This window comes from Chiloscyllium plagiosum, unplaced genomic scaffold (genome assembly GCF_037043375.1).
Source record: "Chiloscyllium plagiosum isolate Xiang-an unplaced genomic scaffold, Cpla_swu_hap1 HiC_scaffold_6, whole genome shotgun sequence".
Classification (NCBI taxonomy): Eukaryota; Metazoa; Chordata; class Chondrichthyes; order Orectolobiformes; family Hemiscylliidae; genus Chiloscyllium; species Chiloscyllium plagiosum.
Window position 1 is genome coordinate 50,016,948 of NW_028270144.1, and position 22,865 is coordinate 50,039,812.

Below are 22,865 nucleotides of genomic sequence, written 5' to 3' on the forward strand. Positions count from 1 at the left end.
TATGTCTCATGGACTGGAATATAAGGATGCAGAAGTTATGTTGCAGTTGTGCAGAATTTGGTTAAATGCCACTTGGAGTACTGTGAGGCAATCCAGGCACAGCACCTTTGGAATGATATATTAGTCTTGGAGAGAGGCCTACAATGTAGGTTTACAAGAATGATACCTGGGGGACTTTAGGAGTTTAGTTATGAGGAGAGATTCAGTTATTTTGCAAAAGCATTGACGAGCAAGATGAGGGAGAATCTTAAAATATCCTGCAAATATATCACGAGGAAGAGAACCAGAAAAAAAGCATTGCCTATTATGATCCTACAGGGCAATCCACTTATGAAGCCGATGGACATTGGTAGTGTGTTAAATGCATACTTCAATCCTGTCTTTCCACAGAAGAAGGAGGATTCAAGGACAGAATTCAAGGAGATGGACTGTGAGGTTCCTGGGCAAACTTATGTAAGAAGCAAGGAGGTATTGGAGGCTTCAGCAGTTTTAAAAGTGGACAAATCCCTAGGTCCAGATGACTTGTACACAAAACTACTATGGGAGATGAGGAAGGAAATTACACCCAACTTTTCAGATCGTCTCTGGCCAAAGGGGTGGTGCCAGAGGACTGGAGGACAGCTAATGTGGTTCCACTTTAGGAGGTAGGTGGTAGAGATAGGTCAGGGATCTATAAACAAGGAAATCTAACATAAGTAGTAAGGAAAACTGTTGAAGAGAATAGTAAATTTAATCGTAAGGACAGACTGACGGGCAGAGGGGGTGGGGTGGCCTTGTTGGTAAGGGAGGATATTCAGTCCCTTGCGCGGGGGGACCTAGAGTCAGGGGATGTAGAGTCAGTGTGGATAGAGCTGCGAAATACTAAGGATAAAAAGACCCTCTTGGGAGTCATCTACAGGCCCCCAAACAGTAGTCTGGATGTCGGATGTAAGTTGAATCAGGAGCTGAAATTGGCCTGTCGCAAAGATGTTACTATAGTTGTTATGGGGGATTTTAACATGCAGGTAGACTGGGAGAATCAGGATGGTATTGGACCTCAAGAAAGAGACTTTGTGGAGTGCCTCAGAGATGGATTCTTAGAGCAGCTGGTGCTGAAGCCAACCAGGGAGAAGGCAATTCTGGATCTGGTATTGTGTAACGAACCAGAATTGGTCAGAGACTTCGAAGTGAAGGAGCCATTGAGAAGTAGTGACCATAATACATTAAGCTTCAATCTGCAATTTGAGAGGGAGAGGGTACAGTCGGAAGTGACAGTACTTCTGTTGAATAAAGGGAACTATGGAGCTGGCCAAAGTTCAATGGTGCAATACCTTAGCAGGGATGACCGTGGAGGAACAATGGCGGATATTTCTGTGTATAATGCAGAAGTTGCAAGATCAGTTCATTCCTAAAAGGAAGAAAGATCCCAGGAGGAGGCATGGGCGACCGTGGCTGATGTGGGAAGTTAAGAAACATATAAAATTAAAAGAGAAAAAGTATAACATAGCAAAGATAAGTGGGGAAACTGAGGACTGGGAAGCTTTTAAAGAGCAACAGAGGATTACTAAGAAGGAAATACGCAGAGGAAAAATGAGGTACGAAGGTAAACTGGCCAATAATATAAAGGAGGATAGTAAAAGCTTTTTTAGGTATGTGCAAGGCAAAAAAATGGTTAGGACTAAAATTGGGCCCTTGAAGACAGAAACAGGGGAATATATTACGGGGAACAAAGAAATGGCAGAAGAATTAAATGGGTACTTCAGATCTGTGTTCACTGGGGAAGACACAAGCAATCTCCCTGAGGTAACAGTGGCTGAAGGACCTGAACTTAAGGGAATTTATATTTGCCAGGATTTGGTGTTGGAGAGACTGTTAGGTCTGAAGGTTGATAAGTCTCCGGGGCCTGATGGTCTACATCCCAGGGTACTGAAGAAGGTGGCTCGGGAAATCGTGGATGCGTTGGTGATTATTTTCCAGAGTTCGATAGATTCGGGGTCTGTTCCTGAGGATTGGAGGGTGGCTAATGATATACCACTTTTTAAGAAAGGTGGGAGAGAGAAAGCAGGAAATTATAGACCAGTTAGTCTGACCTCAGTGGTGGGAAAGATGCTGGAGTCTATTATAAAGGATGAAATTATGGCACATCTGGATAGTAGTAATAGGATAGGACAGAGTCAGCAAGGATTTATGAAGGGAAAATCATGCTTGACTAATCTTCTTGAATTTTTTGGGGATGTAACTCTGAAGTTGGACGAGGGAGATCCAGTAGATGTAGTGTACCTGGACTTTCAGAAAGCTTTTGATAAAGTCCCACACAGGAGGTTAGTGAGTAAAGTTAGGGCGCATGGTATTGGGGGCAAAGTACGAGATTGGATTGAAAATTGGTTGGCTGATAGGAAACAAAGGGTAGTGATAAATGGCTCCATTTCGGAATGGCAGGCAGTGACCAGTGGGGTACCGCAGGGATCCGTGCTGGGACCGCAGCTTTTTACAATATATGTTAATGATATAGAAGATGGTATCAGTAATAACATTAGCAAATTTGCTGATGATACAAAGCTGGGTGGCAGGGTGAAATGTGATGAGGATGTTAGGAGATTACAGGGTGACCTGGAGGTGAGTGGGCAGATGCATGGCAGATGCAGTTTAATGTGGATAAATGTATGGTTATCCACTTTGGTGGCAAGAACAGGAAGGCAGATTACTACCTCAATGGAATCAATTTAGGTAAAGGGACAGTACAGAGAGATCTGGGTGTTCTTGTACACCAGTCAATGAAGGCAAGCATGCAGGTACAGCAGGTAGTGAAGAAGGCATGCTGGCTTTCATAACAAGAGGAATTGAGTATAGAAGCAAAGAGGTGACATCACACCTGGAGTACTGTGTGCAGTTCTGGTCTCCAAATTTGAGGAAAGACACTCTGGCTATTGAGGGAGTGCAGCGTAGGTTCACAAGGTCAATTCCTGGAATGGCGGGATTACCTTACACTGAAAGACTGAAGCGACTGGGCTTGTATACCCTTGAGTTTAGAAGACTGAGAGGGGATCTGATTGAGACATATAAGATTATGAAAGGATTGGACACTCTGGCAGCAGGAAACATGTTTCCGCTAATGGGTGAGTGCCAAACCAGAGGACACAGCTTAAAAATACGGGGTAGACCATTTAGGACAGAGATGAGGAGAAACTTCTTCACCCAGAGAGTGGTGGCTGTGTGGAATGCTCTGCCCCAGAGGGCAGTGGAGGTCCAGTCTCTGGATTCATTTAAGAAAGAGTTGGATAGAGCTCTCAAGGATAGTGGAATCAAGGGTTATGGAGATAAGGCAGGAAGAGGATACTGATTAGGAATGATCAGCCATGATCATATTGAATGGCGGTGCAGGCTCAAAGGGCTGAATGGCCTACTCCTGCACCTGTTGTCTATTGTCTATTGTCTTCATTTAGAGAGACAAGGTTTGAGTAGGGATGGTCAATATGGTTTGTCAGAGAAAGGTCATGCTTAGCAAATGGAGTCAGTTTTTTTGAGGATATGATTTAGTGTTTTGGGAAGGATAGAACAGTGTTGTTGGATTTCTGCAAGGCTTTTGACATGTCCCACATAGGAAACTGATAAAGAATGTAAAGGCTCAAGAGATGCAGGGTAACTTGGCAAGTTGAATCCAAAGTTGGCTTAATTGGCAGGATAGAAGGTGATAGTGGAAGGCTGTTTGTGTGACTGGAGTGCAGTGTGCAGTTACATGCCATTGGGATTAGCGCTGGATCTCCTATTGTTTGTGATAACCATAAATAATGTAGATAAGAATATGAGATGATAAGTAAGTTTGCACATGACACAACGATTGACTGGGTGGTTGACAGAGAGGTGGAAGATGTTAGGTTACAGGAGGTTATAAATGGATTTGTCAGAGGGGTAGATCAATGTCGGATGGAATGTAACCCTCATAACTGTGAACTGATGCACTTTGGAAGAAGGAAGAAGACCAGGAATTACTTAATGGACACCAGGAAACTCAGCAGAATAAAGCAATCTATGGGTGCTTGTTCTCAGATCCCTGAAGGTGAAAGGACAGATTAATAGGATAATTAAGAAAGCATATGGGATGCTTTTTTCTATCAGTAGTAGCAAAGATAGGAGGTTATGTTAAAGCTATAAAGAACTTATGTTAGGCCACTGCTAGAGTACTCTGTGTAGTTATGGTCACCACACTATTGGAATAATGTGGTTGCTGCGGAGGAGTACAAGTATATTCACCAGGATGTTGCCTGGAATGAAGAGAGGCTGGAAAAATTCAGGTTTTCTGCAGAGATGGTTCAGGGGGAAACCTGATAGAGATGTATAAGATTGTGAATGGCATGGTCATGGTAAATAGAAAGCAGCCACTTCCCTCAGTCAAACGGTCAATAACAAGGGTATATAAGTCTAAAGTGAAAGGGGGTTTTGAGGAAAACCTTTTCACCCAGAGTGCAGTAGGGGTTTGGGATGCATTGCCTGAGGGAGTTGTCAAGTGGGGAAAACTCACAACCTTTAAAAAGAACTTGGATGAGCACTTGAGTCATAAAGTGGGCCTAATGTAAGTAATAGTATATTTTTGACAGTGCTGAAGGGTTCTGTATGATTCCATGATTATACAAGTTAGGCCTGTGTTTATAATTCAGAAGGTTAAGCAGTGATGTTATCAAAGTCTTCAAGGTATTAACAGGAAAAGGCAGGGTTGATAAAGATAAATTATTTCTGGTTGGGTATTCCTTTTAGGAGAGATGCCATTAAGCACTTCTACACAAAGGGTGATAGGAGTTTGGAACTCTCTTCCACAAATGGTAGTGGATGCTAAATCAGTTTTTAATTTTATAACTGAGATAAATAAATTTAAGTAAACATGTTAAGGAATGTGAGCCGAAAGCAGGTATATGGAGTTAGGCCATACATCAGCCATGATTTCATTTTTTAGTTGAACAAGTTCAGGGACTGAATGACCTATTCCTGTTCTTGATTTAAAAACTGAAAGAACTGTAGATGCTGTAAATCAGAAACAAAAACAGAAATTGCTGGAAAAGTTCAGCAGGTCTGGCAGCATCTGTGAAGAGAAATCAGAGTTAGCGTTTTGGGTCCAGTGACCCTTCCTCAGAACTCTATGAAGAGAAATCTGAGGAAGGGTCATTGGATCTGAAATGTTAACTCTGATTTCTCTTCACAGATGCTGCCAGACCTGCTGAACTTTTCCAGCAATTTCTGTTTTTGTTTCTGCTTCTGATTTGCCTTTCTTTAAGTGATGAACCAAGTACTTGCATTACTTGATTTGGTTTCAAAACTTGATATTAACAGTATTTGTTGCAATGAATGGAACTTGCTTTTTTGGTTGCATTCACTATCATTTGACACAATTAATATTGGATAAGAACATATCTGTTCTGTGCTGTTTTTGAAAGTAGGTGGAATGAAAAATGCCGCCGCCCACTACAAAACCCCCCCCCAACACCCTCTACAGAACTCCACATTCCACACTTCGATCTTTAATTGGCCCCTTTCTCTATAATTATTCCCATAGCAACCAAGCCCAATGAACCTGAATCATAAATTTGAGCTTCCCATTTTCCCCAGGACCCCACTGGCTGTTCCATATTAAGAGCTGTGACCATTAATGCCCAACCTCCAGGACTGACTGTACCACACTCCGCAGAACTTACCCAACTGAAAATGACTCAATCCTTGGATTAGTGTCCCCACAACACCACATCTGAGATACTTATTATCCCCAGACTCGTTTAACGTGACCTGTCGGACAGACCTTGTCTCAATTTTCAAGCTGCAAGGACATAGATCTCCAGACTGTGGTAGAACCAAGTGTCTATGACTGTGGCCAACCCTGCACTGAATTGACTAGATATGGTGACAACCTGTGACTGATTAAGGATTGGTGCCCTTTGACTTTCACACATGACCATTTGATTCAATCATATGTAGCATGTTTGCCATAAAAAGGTTGATGGCACATACTGCAGTTGCAACATTGGCATATTATGGTGCCGTACAGCAAAACATCTATCCCCTTAACTGCTGAATATTTTTAACTATACAAGAAACCTGCCTATACATCTGTTAAAAAGCAGTGCAAGCACAGATGTTGGCAGCATTCAAATAAGCACAAGGTAACTGAGTGCTAAGAAAGTAAGCCAAGAGCCATAAGATACATCCTGTAGATAAATGAAATATGTGTGTGTCGCTTGGGCATACTGACCTGGCAGAAACCCGGTGTCCCTCAGTTCCGGAATGAAGTCTGAAGGGCTAAAGTGGTGTATAAGTGGGTCTGAGAGCAGCCATGATAATGTGGTGAGGCTGGTAGTTTGGCAATACCCATTTCTGGAGATTATGGTGAAGACAGAGTTGTCTGAATTCCCAGAGAAGCAAGTAGCAAGTTGCTACCCCCAGTTTATTTGAACAAATAAGACTGGCAAAGAGAGAATATGAGATTGAAATAGTAGTTAGCATAAAAGGGTAAATGGGTAGTAGAAAGGATGTAATTTCCATGTCCGGAAATAGTGCTGTCTAGTTTCTCAGGGAAGAAGATGAAATCTGCGAGCTGCATGTAGATGAGGTGAGAGTAGCTAATAATAAGATGCAAATAAATAGAAATAAGATAGTCACCACTCATTAGTAAGATTCAAAATTGTTGTTTTAACCTTAAAAGAACAATGGAATATTTTCACTTCAATTTCCTGACTTTCTTGCCACTGCCCAGAAATGGAAAATTTTGGTCACCATTTCCAATCCTCAAACTCCCTTCCCAACAACAATAATCCTTTCTAACAGCACTGTCGGTATCCCCATACACTGAAGACTGCAGCTAAAGAAAACAAATGCTGACCTAGCCAGTGACATCCACATTCCATGAACAAATAAAAAAAGCAAGTAACCATCTATCCTTCAGACATAAGATAGTCAGTGGAGATAGTGCATCTTTCTGTGTAGATTTATCAAGGCCTGTTGCAGAATAGTTGTTAATGACAACTTTGAATCTCAGTTCTACAGCAAGAACTGCTGTGAAAGAGAATCCTTACAACGCACCATTGCAGAACATCAAATAAATTAGCCGTAAGGCTTCCTTTTATGACAGCCAAATTGACCTTGTTGTTAAAACAGCCGCTAAAGCATTTTTGTACTTTCAATCAATACACAACTATGAAATACCTACCCAAAAGGTTACTTTGAATCACTATTTAGAAGGATGTAATGGGCAGTTTGATAGAGATGAACAGAACAGAAAATGAACAGAAAATGATAGAGATGAACAGAAAATAGAAACAGATTGTCAAACAATTTAAGGTCCACATGATTTAAGACCTGAAACCGGAAGCAGAAATCTTTCAACACAGAGATTTATTACACTATGCAATTTACAATTTAAATTAGTAATTAAACCATAGCTAAAAACTACTTCTGAACCACTGCTTGTCAGTCACTAGCTTTATGGAAATGCAGTTTAAAACAGTTGAAAATAGGTTTCTTCCACATGCATGTTGGTTCAGTGGTTAGCACTGCTGTTTCACAGTGTCAGGGACCCAGGTTCAATTCCAGTCTTGGGTGACTGTCTCTGTCAAGTTTGCTTGTTCTCCCTGTGTCTTCATGAGTTTCTGCCAAGTCCTCTGCTTTCCTCCCACAGCCCAAAGATGTGCAGATTAGATAAATTGGCCAAGCTAAATTGACCCATAGCGTCCATGGATGTGCAGACCAGGTGGGTTAGACATGGTAAATGCAGGGTTATGGGGATAGAGTGGGATGTTCTTCAGGAGGTTGGTGCAGACATGATGGGCCAAATGGTATGTTTCCACACTGTAGGGCTTGTATGATTCTAAGTGGCAAATAACATTAGTGCCATACAAGTGCTAGGTGATGACCATCTCTAACAAGGAAGTGACTACTTGCTTGCTCTTGAAATTCAGCAGCATTACCATTGACTTGATCCAGGCCATCAACACCTTGTTTGTCACCATTAATATTCAATTAATAGAAGTCACACAAATAAGATACTACAGCAGGTTGCATGTTGGTTATTATCTGGTGATTGGCTCACAACCTGGTTCCCAAAAGATGCAAAGGTACCAGCTCCAAAACCAAGTCTGGAATGTAATGGAAAATTATCTTCTTGCCAGATTGATTACTGCAAAAACTAGAATCTGAATGAACAGGATAATGCAGCATACTAAATTGCCTAATTAATTAAATCAAATTCATTGGGTTCCTATTAAAATTAGACTTAACATTTTTTTAAAACAGCTGCATTATATAAATTTGAATTATAAATGGATAAACTAATCATGTTGTAATTTGATTCAACAGCTACTTAATTTTAAGTCTTTATGTTCTGATCTGTTTTCATATGGTTCTCTTATAGAAGGCTTGACTGAAATCATGGAAGAGGAACTTAATCGACGTTTAATGGCTAGAGCTGATAAATCTCTGAAGATACCTGTGAAAAAAGTAGTTAGAGAACTGAAGGTATTGCATTAAAAATCAGCAGTGAGATGACAACTTGTGTTCACATATGAGAAAAGACAGAGACTATAAGTATCTGACTCTGGACAATTTTGAAAATTAATTAACCAGCCAGCTATCCACAAACTCCACCATATTGACTGTCTTTTTCAAGTTCTCCACTATCATCCTCACAGGTTACATTGCTTCCAAGTTTAATCAATATAATTGCAGTAATCTTTCAGAAGTCTAATTTATAAGTGTAGAGATGCAGCTTCAGATCACACTGTGGAAACTGATGTAATTTGAATCAATACATTTATAAGTTTTGATTTGAGTTATGATGTCCTTACAAACTGATAACTCTGAAACAAAGATTAATGTACAGCAACTGCCAGAAATGATCCAAGGTGTCAGATTTCATATTTTAAGACTATTACAGTAAAAAGCAAACTAAAATAAGTATAGATCATATATTCATGCATTCTTTAAGAGGCAACCAATATACCAGTACTTTTGCGTTAATTAATTAAGGCAATTGAGATATATCTTAACAAATCCTTTAACTGTTCATCCCACTTATGGCAGATATATTACATTACAATCCTATGTTCCAAGTTACTTCCAACTTGGCAGCAGGCTTACCTTTCTCTACCACACCAGGTCAGTTCTTCTAGTGTCCTTGAAAAATCATTCCACTCAATCTGTATATACCAAATTTACTTCCACCAGCAATGTGTACCTCAGCACCTCCTTGTTCCTTAAACCTTCTAAAGTGTCTTAGCCTTCTTTTTGAACAAAAAACTGGTATCCATAGCATCCTGCTTTGGTTATGGACACCAAATAAGATCTTTACCTTCTCTTCGCAGCTGTGGTTGCACTGTCTCTTTCTCTTTCTTTCTCTTTGTATAAAAATTAGCTGTCTTTTGTGAAAACTGTGAGGCAGGTGTGGTGTGGTGGTAATGTTACTGAACTATTTATCCAGAGTCCCAGGCTAATATTCTGGGGATATGGGTGAGAGCCCAATCATGGCAGATAGTGAAAGTTGACATAACTAAATGTTCTGGATCTAAAAAGCAATGTAAAGGCAATTGTAAAGCTGCTTTTGATGGCTCTTGTGATGCAATGATACTCTGGGCAGAAAACTTCGGTTCAGGTTCCACCTGCTTGAGCGATGCATAATAACATTTCTCAATATATTGGTTAGAAAATATCTATAGCCATTGTTGATTGTTTTAAATCCCATCTCGTTCACTAATGACTTTTACGTAAGGAAATCAGCTATCCTATATGTGACTCCAGACCCACAGCAAAATGGTTGACTCTTAACAGTCCTCTGGGCGATTAAAGATGGGCAATAAATGCTAGCCTACCCGTGATGCTTTTGTTCCATGAATAAATAAACACAAATAGGCTTTGGGTTGGCTTTCTTTATTCATGACAATTAGCTCTCACAGCCTGTGTCTAGGAAGAGGTTTAACATGAACACGTCCCCTATCCAAAACATGCTACATATCTTATTGTAGAGATGACTATAACCATCTTTGAAGGTCCTGCAATTATAACTATTGTGATGAAAACTCATCTGGTTCTCTAAAATCCTATGGAAAAGAAAATCTGCAGTCCTTAGCTGGTCTGGTTAATAAATGGTTCCAGACACACTGCACTGTGGTTTCATATCGGATATCAAGCAACTCAGTTGTACCAAACTGCTATGAGAAAGTGGATGAAGAATGGATGGCCCAGCATGACCTATCCATAAAGGCATTGAAAATGACAAAGTTATACACTGCCTTGTATTATTCCTCTTACAAATATCTTGGAGCTTATGCGAAAGTGGAAGAGCTGGCCTACAGACTAATCAAGCAATAGCCTGGGGGCTCAACAAATCAACCTCAAGACAATGTCCCAGATTCTTTCCTATCATCCCTGGATAGTTCTTGTTCCAACATTGCCTTACTCTCAATGTTGACTGCAGAATTGGTACATCTTATGGAGTCAGGGCAAAGATGAATAAGGAAACTTCCTGCTGATTACCACCATGCAGATCTCCTTCAGTGTGATTTGGACAAGTTGAGTGAGAGGGCAAATGCGTGGCAAATGAAGCATATTGTGGTAATTTATGAGGCTATCCACATCTGTCGCAAAAACAGTAATGCAAATTATTAATTGAATGGTGATAGATTGGGAAAGTGCAGTGTTACATTCTTGTCCTTGTACATCAATTGCTGAATGTAAGCAGGAAGGTGCAGCAGATGGTGAAGAGGCAAGATTAGGAACATGGATGTCTTACATCAATTTTACAGAGCCTTGCTGATTCTGCACTGGAGTATTGTATGCAGGTTTGGCCACATTATCTGAGGAAGCATGTTCTGACTATTGAGAGAGTGCAACAAAGGTTTACCAGACTAATTTCTGAGTGGCAGAACCGATGGATGAGGAGGACTGGATCAGTTAGCATTCTCCTCACTAGAGTTCAGAAGGTTGAGGGGGGAATCATAGAAATAGAACATAGAACATAGAACAATACAGCACAGAACAGGCCCTTCGGCCCACAATGTTGTGCCAGACATTTGTCCTAGCTTAAGCACCTATCCATGTCCCTATCCAATTGCCGCTTAAAGGTTGCCAATGATTCTGACTCTACCACTCCCACAGGCAGTGCATTCCATGCCCCCACCACTCTCTGGGTAAAGAACCTACCCCTGACATCCCCCCTATACCTTCCACCCTTCACCTTAAATTTATGTCCCCTTGTAACACTCTGTTGTACCCGGGGAAAAAGTTTCTGATTGTCTACTCTATCTATTCCTCTGATCATCTTATAAACCTCTATCAAGTCACCCCTCATCCTTCGCCGTTCCAATGAGAAAAGGCCTAGCACTCTCAAGCTATCCTCGTACGACCTATTCTCCATTCCAGGCAACATCCTGGTAAATCTTCTCTGCACCCTCTCCAAAGCTTCCACATCTTTCCTAAAGTGAGGCGACCAGAACTGCACACAGTACTCCAAATGTGGCCTAACCAAGGTCCTGTACAGCTGCAACATCACTTCAGGGCTCTTGAATTCAATCCCTCTGCTAATGAACGCTAATACACCATAGGCCTTCTTACAAGCTCTATCCACCTGAGTGGCAACTTTCAAAGATCTATGAACATAGACCCTAAGATCCCTCTGCTCCTCCACCTTGCTAAGAACCCTACCGTTAACCCTCTATTCCGCATTCTTATTTGTCCTTCCAAAGTGGACAACCTCACACTTGACAGGGTTGAACTCCATATGCCACTCCTCAGCCCAGCTCAGGAACATATCTAAGTCTCTTTGCAGCCGACAACAGCCCTCCTCACTATCCACAACTCCACCAATCTTCGATCATCTGCAAATTTACTGACCTACCCTTCGACTCCCTCTTCCAAGTCATTAATAAAAATTACAAACAGCAGAGGACCCAGAACTGATCCCTGCGGAACTCCACTTGTAACTGGGCTCCAGGCTGAATATTTACCATCTATCACCACTCTCTGACTTCGACCGGTTAGCCAGTTTTCTATCCAACTGGCCAAATTTCCCTCTATCCCATGCCTCCTGACTTTCCGCATAAGCCTACCATGGGGAACCTTATCAAATGCCTTACTAAAATCTATTGTACACTACATCCACTGCTCTACCCTCATCCACATGCTTGGTCACCTCCTCAAAGAATTCAATCAGACTTGTAAGGCAAGACCTACCCTTCTCAAATCCGTGCTGGCTGTCCCTAATCAAGCAGTGTCTTTCCAGATACTCATAAATCCTATCCCTCAGTACCTTTTCCATTACTTTGCCTACCACCGAAGTAAGACTAACTGGCCTGTAATTCCTGGGGTTATCCCTATTCCCTGTTTTGAACAGGGGCACAACATTCGCCACTCTCCAGTCCCCTGGTACCACCCCTGTTGACAGTGAAGATGAAAAGATCATTGCCAACGGCTCTGCAATTTCCTCTCTTGCTTCCCACATAATCCTAGGATATATCCCATCAGGCCCGGGGGGCTTGTCTATACTCAAGTTGTTCAAAATGCCCAACACATCTTCCTTCCTAACAAGTATCTCTTCTAACTTACCAGTCCGTTTCACATTCTCCTCTTCAACAATACGGTCCCTCTCGTTTGTAAATACTGAAGAAAAGTACTCATTGAAGACCTCTCCTATCTCTTCCGACTCAATACACAGTCTCCCACTACTGTCCTTGATCGGACCTACCCTCATTCTCGTCATTCTCATGTTTCTCACATACGCATAAAATGCCTTGGGGTTATCCTTGATCCTATCCACCAAAGATTTTTCATGCCCTCTCTTAGCTCTCCTAATCCCTTTCTTCAGCTCCCTTCTGGCTATCCTGTATCCCTCCATCGCTCTGTCTGAACCTTGTTTCTTCAACCTTATGTAAGCCTCCTTCTTCCTCTTTACAAGACATTCAACCTCCCTCGTCAACCAAGGTTCCCTCACACGACCATCTCTTTCCTGCCTGACAGGTACATACATATCAAGGACATGTCGTATCTGTTGCTTGAAAAAGTTCCACATTTCCACGACATCCTTCCCTGACAGTCTATGCTCCCAACTTATGCTCCTCAGATCCTGTCTTACAGCATCGTATTTACCCTTCCTCCAATTGTAAAACCTACCCTGTTGCACGCACCTATCTCTCTCCATAACCAAGGTGAAAGTCACAGAATTGTGGTCACCATCACCAAAATGTTCACCCACTAATAAGCCCACCACTTGTCCTGGTTCGTTACCGAGTTCCAAATCCAATATGGCCTCCCCTCTGGTCGGTCAATCTACATACTGAGTTAGAAAAGCTTCCTGGACACACTGCACAAACACCGCCCCGTCCAATCCACTTGATCTAAAGAGCTTCCAATCAATATTTGGGAAGTTGAAATCGCCCATGACTACTACCCTGTGGCTTCTGCACCTTTCCAAAATCTGTTTCCCAATCTGTTTCTCCACATCTCTGCTGCTATTGGGGGGCCTATAGTAAACACCCAACAAGGTGACCGCACCTTTCCTATTTCTGACTTCAGCCCATACTACCTCCAAAGGCAGATCCCCCTCGAACTGCCTTTCTGCAGCCGTTATACCAGTTCGAATTAGCAACACCACCCCCCCCTCCTTTTTTACCACCCTCCCTAATCTTACTGAAACATCTGTAACCAGGAACCTCCAACAACCATTCCTGTCCCTCTTCTATCCACGTTTCCGTGATGGCCACAACATCGTAGTCCCAGGTACCTATCCACACCTTAAGTTCACCCACCTTATTTCTGAAACCTACAAAATTCTAACAGGATTGCTACTACTGTTGGGGAGTTTTTAAACTAATGTGGCAGGGGGCTGGGAACCAGAAGACAGAACAAGTAGGCAGTGAGGTGGAGACTGGAGACTGTAAGAATTATGAAGAAAGCATTAATGAAGGGGAAGAGTAGTCAGAGAGTAGATTAGATTAGATTAGATACAGTGTGGAAACAGGCCCTTCAGCCCAACAAGTCCACACCGACCTGCCGAAGCGCAACCCACCCAGACCCATTCCCCTACATTTACCCCTTCACCTAACACTGCGGGCAATTTAGCATGGCCAATTCACCTAACCTGCACATTTTTGGATTGTGGGAGGAAACCCACGCAGACACGGGGAGAATGTGCAAACGCCACACAGAGAGTCGTCTGAGGCGGGAATTGAACCCAGGTCTCTGGCGCTGTGAGACAGCAGTGCTAACCACTGTACCACCGTGCTGCCCATAAAATATGACATGAAATATGTAAAAATGTACAAGACCCTGGTCAGACACAGTGAACAGTTTTCTCTGCCTTATCTCAGGAAAGGTATACTGGCATGGAAACAGTCCAGAGAAGGTTAATACAAAGTACAGAGGAAGAACTGTCTTCTGAGGAGGGGTTGAGCAGGTTCAGCCTGAACTCATTGGAGTTTAGAAGAATGAGAGGTGACCTTATTGAAACTAACAAGATTCTTAGGGGATTTAACCAGGTAGATGTGCAACGTTGTTCTCCAATGAGGGAGTTTAGGAGCAGGGCATGTAATCTCAGAATAAGAGGTTGCAATTTTATGACAGAGGTGAGGAACAATTCTTTTCTCTCAGAGTAGTAAGCCTGGGGAATTACTAACTACAGATGGCTGTAAGTCTATTCAAGGGTTGTTAAGCATATTCAAGGCTGAGATACAGATATTTTACTCAGTGTGGGAATCAAGGCTTAAATCGAAATAGCAGGAAACTGAATTTCAGGTTTATCAGATCTCATTAAATGGAAGAGCAGACTCAATGGGCCAAATGGCCTACTTCCGCTCCTACATCTGATAGAAACATAAACATTGAGGATCAGGAGGAGGCCATTCAGCCCTTCAAGCCTGCTCCCCCATTCATCACGATCATGGCTGATTGTCCAACTCAATACCTAACCCTGCTTTTTCCCCATAACCTTTGATCCCATTCACCCCAAGTGCTATATCTCACCACCTCTTGAATACATCAACTCCTTCCTGCGGTAACGAATTCCACAGGCTCACCGCTATTTGGTTGAAAAATAAATGTCTCCTCATCTCCATCCTAAATGGTCTACCCGAATCCTCAGACTGTGACCCCTGGTTCTGGATGCACCCGCCATCAGGAACGTCCTGTCTGCATCTACCCTGTCTAGTCCTGTTAAATTTTATAAGTCTTTGAGCTCCCCCCTCATTCATCAGAACTCCAGTGAAAACTATCCTAACCTAGTCGACCTCTCCTCACACATCAGTCCCACCATCCCTGGGATCAGCCTGGGAAACCTTCGGCTGCACTCCCTTGAGAGCAAGAGCATCCTTCCTCAGATAACGAGAGCAAACTGCACACAATATTCCAGGTGTGACCTCACCAAGGCCCTGTATAACTGCAACAACACATCCCTGCTCCTGAACTTGAAACCTCTCACTAATGAAGGCCAACATACCATTTGCCTTCTTTAGTGTCTGTTGTACCTATACGCATATCTTCAGCAACTGATCCCCAAGGACACCCGGGTCCTGCTGCATGCTCCCCTCTCCCAATTTATAGAGTCATAGACAGAGTCATAGAGATGTCCAGCATGGAAACAGACCCTTCGGTCCAACCCGTCATGTCGACCAGATATCCCAACCCAATCTAGTCCCACCTGCCAGCATCCGGCCAATATCCCTCCAAACCCTTCCTATTCATATACCCATCCAAATGTCTTTTAAATGTTGCAATTGTACCAGGCTCCACTACACCCTCTGGCAGCTCATTCCATACACGTACCACCCTCTGCGTGAAAGGTTTGCCCTTAGGTCTCTTTAATATCTTTCCCCTCTCACCCTAAACCTATGCCCTCTAGTTCTGGACTCCCCGACCCCAGGGAAAAGACTTTGTCTATTTATCCTATCCATACCCCTCGTAATTTTCTAAACCTCTATAAGGTCACCCCTCAGCCTCCAACGAGCGCAAAAAAACTGGTGGCATGAAATGCATCTACTTTAATGCAAGGAGTATAGTGTGTAAGGCAGATGAACTTAGGGCTTGGATTGGTGCCTGGGAGTATGATGTTATTGCAATCACAGAGACTTGGTTGAAGGAAGAGCATAATGATTGCCAATTAAATGTTCCAGGATATAGACCCTTCAGACAGGGAGGGAAGTAAAAGGGGGGTTGGAGTTGCATTGCTGGTCAAGGATGATATCACGGCTGTGCTAAAGGAGCACACTATGGAGGTCTTGGGTAGTGAGGTATTATGGGTGGAGCTGAGAAATAAGAAAGGTGCAGTCACACTGTTGGGGCTGTATTACAGGACTCCCAACAGTAAGCATGAGGTAGAAGAACAAATAGGTAAACAGATTATGAAAAGATGTAGAGGCAATAGGGTAATGGTGATGGGAGATTTTAATTTTCCCAACACTGACTGGGATACACTTAACGTCAAAACTTCTGGATGGGGTAGAATTTGTAAGAAGCGTCCAGGAGTGTTTTCTAGAGCAGTATGTCAATAGTCCAACGAGGGAAGGGGCCATATGGGACCTGGTACTGGGGAACGAGCCAGGACAGGTGGTAGAAATTGCGGTAGGGGGTTTCTTTGGGAACAGTGACCACAATTCTGCAAGTTTTAGAATACTCGTAGATAAAGAAGAGAGTGGTCCTAAGGGAAGAGTACTAAACTGGGCCAAGGCCAATTATATCAAAATTAGGCAGGAGCTTGGAAATGTGGATTGGACACAGCTATTTGAAGGGAAGTCCACATTTGAGATTTGGGAGGCTTTCAAAGATGGGTTAAAGATAGTGCAAGATACGCATGTCCCGTTGAAGGCAAAGGATAGGAAGGGCAAGATTTGTGAACCGTGGATAACAGGAGAAATTGTACGACTAGCCAAGAGGAAAAGGGAAGCGTACATAAGGTCGAGACAGCTAAGAACAGAGCAGGCCATGGAAGAATATCGGAAGAGTAGGACAGTCTTAAACGAGGAATCAAGCGGGCTAAAAGGGGTCATGAAATAGCTTTAGTGAGCAGAATTAAGGAGAATCCCAAAGCATTTTATTTTTATATTAGGAGCAAGTCGGTAACTAGAGAAAGGATTGGTCCACTAAAGGATAAGGAAGGAAGGCTGTGTGTCAAATCTGAGCGAATGGGTGAGATTCTGAATGATTACTTTGCATCAGTGTTCACTGAGGAGAGGAACATGATGAATGTTGAGATTAGAGATAAAAGTTTGATTAGTCTGGATCACGTTGACATAAGTAGGGAAGATGTGTTGGGTAGAGATTATTGAGGTGGACAAATCCCCAGGACTGAATGGGATTTATCCCAGGTTGCTGAGGGAGGTGAGAGAGGAAATAGCTGGGGCCCTGACAGATATTTTTGGGGCATCCTTAAATACAGGTGTGGTGCCAGAGGACTGGAGGGTTGCTTATGTTGTCTCCCTGTACAAGAAGAGTAGCAGGGATGTTCCGGGTAACTACAGAGCAGTGAGGCCGACATCGGTGGTGGGAAAGTTGCTGGAGAAGGTACTGAGGGATAGGATCTATTTATATTTAGAAAAGATTGGGCTTATCACTGATAGGCAATATGGTTTTGTGCCTTACCAACTTAATAGAGTTCTTCGAGAAAGTGACCAAGTTGATAGATGAAGGAAGGGCTGTTGTTGTCATATACATGGACTTTAGTAAGGCGTTTGATAAGGTTCCCCATGGTAGACTAATGGAGAAAGTGAAGTCATATGGTATGCAGGGTGTTCTAGCTAGGTGGATAAAGAACTGGTTGAGCAGCAGGAGACAGAGAGTAGTAGTTGAAGGGAGTTTCTCGAAGTGGAGAAAGGTGATCAGTGGTGTTCCACAGGCTTCAGTGTTGGGGGCACTGTTGTTTGTAATATACATAAATGATCTGGAAGAGGGCACTGTTGGTATGATCAGCAAGTTTGCAGATGACACGAAGATTGATGGAGTAGCAGAAAGTAGAGCGGACTGTCAGAGAATACAGGAGGATATAGATAGACTGGAGAGTTGGGCGGAAAAGTGGCAGATGGATTTCAATCCAGACAAATGTGAGGTGATGCATTTAGACAAGACTAATTCTAGAGCGAATTATGCAATGAAAAGAAGAGCCTTGGGAAAAGTTGATGGGCAGAGAGATCTGGGAGTGCAGGTTCATTGTACCTTGAAGGTTGCTGCACAGGTGGATAGAGGGATCAAGAAGGCATACAGTATGCTTGCCTTCATTGGACGGGGTATTGTTGGCAAATCATGTTAAAATTGTACAAGACATTGGTTTAGCTGCATTTAGAATACTGTGTACAGTTCTGGTCGCCACATTACCAAAAGGATGTGGACGCTTTGGAAAGGGTGCAGAGAAGGTTTATGAGGATGTTGCCTGGTATGGAAGGTGCTAGCTATGAAGAAAGGTTGAGTAGGTTAGGTTTATTTTCATTAGAATAAAGGAGATTGAGGGGGGACCTGATAGAGGTTTATAAAATCATGAAGGGTATAGACAGGGTGGATAGAGACAAGCTTTTTCCCAGGATGAAGGATTCAATAACGAGAGGCCATGCTTTCAAGGTGAGAGGTGGAAAGTTTAAGGGGGATACATGCGGCAAATACTTCACACAGAGGGTGGTGGGTGTTTGGAACACGTTGTCAGCAGAGGTGGTAGGGGCAGGCACGGTAAATTCATTTAAGATGTGTCTGGATAAATGCATGAGTAGGTGGGGAGTAGAGGAATACTGATGCATAGGAATTGACCGACAGGTTTAGACAGTACATTTGGATTGGCTCAGGCTTGGTGGGCCAAAGGGCCTGTTCATGGGCTGTAAATTTTCTTTGTTCTTTGTTCTTTGACTAGACAGGGTAGATAACGAAGGATGGGATAGACCATTTTTAGGATGTAAAAGAGGACTTCATGCATTGTATAGGGATGGTTTTCTGGACCAATACATTAAGGAACTAACTAAAGGACAGGCAATCTGTCTTGAGGATACCATGTGCTTACCACTTCCTGATGGACTTTTCCTTACCACCTTTCTTAAATAGTAGCACTATGTTAGCGAACCTCCAGTCTTCTGGCATCTCACCTGTAGCTATCGATGATACAAATATCTCAGCAAGGAGCTCAACAATCACTTACTTAGCTTCCCACAATGTCAACTGTAAGTTTGCTCCAGATGTATAGGTGATTCTTCTAAAATTTATATCAATGAGGCTTTTTTAAGAATTATCTTGAATATAATTGTGTTTGTTGTAGGAAACGTTTTGGAAAGGATTATAAGAAGTAGGATTTATAATCATTTAGCAAGCATCAATTTGATTGGAAATAGTCAACATGGATTCATCAAGAGCAGTTGATGTTGTGTACATGGACTTCAGTTCTATTCTGTACTCTACATAATAATTTGTGTTACGGTACATTTTATTTAATTGGTATTGCAGATCAATTTCATATGTTCTCTTTTAAAATCTGAGAGGAAATTACAGTAATGTACAAAGAACATTATAAAAATGGCTGAAAAAAATGTAAAAGTTCAGAGTTTAAAAAATTGAGACATTTTTAATTCCATCTATAGAACTTAAATGTATGATGCTTGCCACATACATGTTTAATGAGACCCACCCACAAAATGTGTCAGGTATGCTATTGGCAATGTCAGCTTGTCAAAATCTACCACACAGCCTTGCAATTAAAATTTACTTTGATCAGTATTAACCTCATTTTTCAACTAGCTCCTGTGTTATATTTAAATTTGTTTATAGTTTGCAGAAACGAAAAATGGTGATGTCTGGGAGGTCTCTCCAGTAGATGATGATAAATGTCGAATAACAAAACCTGAAAGAGAAAGAGACAGCTCTGCCATGGCAAAGACTGATCAATCAAATTCAGGACATGGTAATGACGTCATGAATATATCTTCAGAAAAAGCCACAAAATGAGGTTGGTGATGCTTCAAACAGATATTCAATCTTTACTGGGCAAGTCATTTAGCATTTTATCTATGCAGATATGTGAAACACAAACAAAACATTAATTTCCTAGACACTGGATACAGATGGATATTGATGAGAGTTTTTTTTTTCAAAATAACTGGCTCACATTCCATCACCCTAAACACACCTCCCACATATTGGTGAGTCACAGCCAATGAATTTGTATTAACAATAAACGTAGAACATAGAACAATACAGCACAGAACAGGCCCTTCGGCCCACGATGTTGTGCCGAACATTTGTCCTAGCTTAAGCACCTGTCCATGTACCTATCCAATTGCCGCTTAAAGGTCACCAAAGATTCTGACTCTACCACTCCCACAGTCAGCGCATTCCATGCCCCCACCACTCTCTGGGTAAAGAACCTACCCCTGACATCTCCCCTATACCTTCCACCCTTCACCTTAAATTTATGTCCCCTTGTAACACTCTGTTGTACCCGGGGAAAAAGTTTCTGACTGTCTACTCTATCTATTCCTCTGATCATCTTATAAACCTCTATCAAGTCACCCCTCATCCTTCGCAGTTCCAATGAGAAAAGGCCTAGCACTCTCAACCTATCCTCGTACGACCTATTCTCCATTCCAGGCAACATCCTGGTAAATCTTCTCTGCACCCTCTCCAAAGCTTCCACATCTTTCCTAAAGTGAGGCGACCAGAACTGCACACAGTACTCCAAATGTGGCCTAACCAAAGTCCTGTACAGTTGCAATATCACTTCACGACTCTTGAATTCAATCCCTCTGCTAATGAATGCTAATACACCATAGGCCTTCTTACAAGCTCTATCCACCTGAGTGGCAACTTTCAAAGACCTATGAACATAGACCCCAAGATCCCTCTGTTCCTCCACCTCACTAAGAACCCTACCGTTAACCCTGTATTCCGCATTCTTATTTGTCCTTCCAAAATGGACAACCTCACACTTGGCAGGGTTGAACTCCATCTGCCACTCCTCAGCCCAGCTCTGCATCATATCCAAGTCCCTTTGCAGCCGACAACAGCCCTCCTCACTATCCACAACTCCACCAATCTTCGATCATCTGCAAATTTACTGACCCACCCTTCGACTCCCTCATCCAAGTCATTAATAAAAATTACGAACAGCAGAGGACCCAGAACTGATCCCTGCGGAACTCCACTTGTAACTGGGCTCCAGGCTGAATATTTACCATCTACCACCACTCTCTGACTTCGACCGGTTAGCCAGTTTTCTATCCAACTGGCCAAATTTCCCTCTATCCCATGCCTCCTGACTTTCCGCATAAGCCTACCATGGGGAACCTTATCAAATGCCTTACTAAAATCCATGTATACTACATCCACTGCTCTACCCTCATCCACATGCTTGGTCACCTCCTCAAAGAATTCAATCAGACTTGTAAGGCAAGACCTACCCTTCTCAAATCCGTGCTGGCTGTCCCTAATCAAGCAGTGCCTTTCCAGATACTCATAAATCCTATCCCTCAGTACCCTTTCCATTACTTTGCTTACCACCGAAGTAAGACTAACTGGCCTGTAATTCCTGGGGTTATCCCTATTCCCTTTTTTGAACAGGGGCACAACATTCGCCACTCTCCAGTCCCCTGTTACCACCCCTGTTGACAGTGAAGATGAAAAGATCATTGCCAACGGTACTGCAATTTCCTCTCTTGCTTCCCACATAATCCTAGGATATATCCCATCAGGCCCGGGGGACTTGTCTATCCTCAAGTTGTTCAAAATGTCCAACACATCTTCCTTCCTAACATGTATCTCCTCTAGCTTACCAGTCCGTTTTACACTCTCCTCTTCAACAATACGGTTCCTCTCATTCGTAAATACTGAAGAAAAGGATTAGTGTACATGCACCAAACTAGAATATTGTATCCAGGTAGTTAGAACATTATTGTTGTAGGAGGAGTTGTAGACAGTGAGGAAGGATGTGGCAGGTTACAGCGGGATATAAATAAGCTGCAGAGCTGGGCAGAAAGGTGGCAAATGGAGTTCAATGTAGCTAAGTGTGAAGTGATTCACTTTGGTAAGAGTAACAAAAAGATGGGCTACTGGGCTAATGGTCGGATACTTGGTAGTGTGGATGAGCAGAGGGATCTTGTTGTCCATGTACACAGATCTTTGAAAGTTGCCACCCAGGTAAATAGTGCGGTGAAGAAGGCATATGGCGTACTGGCTTTTATTGGTAGAGGAATGGAGTTCCGGAGTCCTGAGGTCATGTTGCAGTTGTATAAGACTCTGGTGCGGCCACATCTGGAGTATTGTGTGCAGTTTTGGTCCCCATACTATCGGAAGGATGTGGAGGCACTGGAATGGGTGCAGAGGAGGTTTACCAGGATGTTGCCTGGTATGGTAGGAAGATCGTATGAGGAAAGGCTGAGGCACTTGGGGTTGTTTTCATTGGAGAAAAGAAGGTTTAGGGGTGACTTGATAGAGGTGAACAAGATGATTAGGGGTTTAGATAGGGTTGACAGTGAGAATCTTTTTCCAAGTATGGAGTCAGCTATTACAAGGGGGCATAGCTTTAAATTAAGGGGGGGTAGGTATAGGACAGATGTTAGGGGTAGGTTCTTTACTCAGCGAGTCGTGAGTTCATGGAATGCCCTGCCAGTAGCAGTGGTGGACTCTCCCTCATTATGGGCATTTAAGCGGGCATTGGATAGGCATATGGAGGATAGTGGGCTAGTGTAGGTTAGGTGGGCTTGGATCGGCGCAACATCGAGGGCTGAAGGGCCTGTACTGTGCTATTTTCTTCTATAACATTCTCAGATCTCAATTTCAGATTTAATTTTAATAATTGACAGTTACCAATTTTTATTCCAGGGTTGCGAGTGCAGAAATGCTACATTTCCCTGCAATATAATCTGAAACCAGTAAAAGGTACCAAGGAAAGCTAGATTTTTGTCTCA

The 22,865-nt window shown here is 42.6% G+C and overlaps 1 protein-coding gene across 1 annotated transcript in view; it reads left to right on the top strand.

Moving 5' to 3' along the window:
* LOC148149760 (uncharacterized) overlaps positions 1-19,908 on the top strand; it is a 73,095-nt gene extending 53,187 nt beyond the window's left edge. Inside the window, exons 5-6 of the mRNA XM_087988541.1 lie at positions 8,369-8,472; positions 19,732-19,908. Of these exons, the coding sequence (XP_087844667.1) occupies positions 8,369-8,472; positions 19,732-19,908 (281 nt within the window). The remainder of the gene's footprint in view (positions 1-8,368; positions 8,473-19,731) is intronic.
* Positions 19,909-22,865: the final 2,957 nt, after the last annotated feature.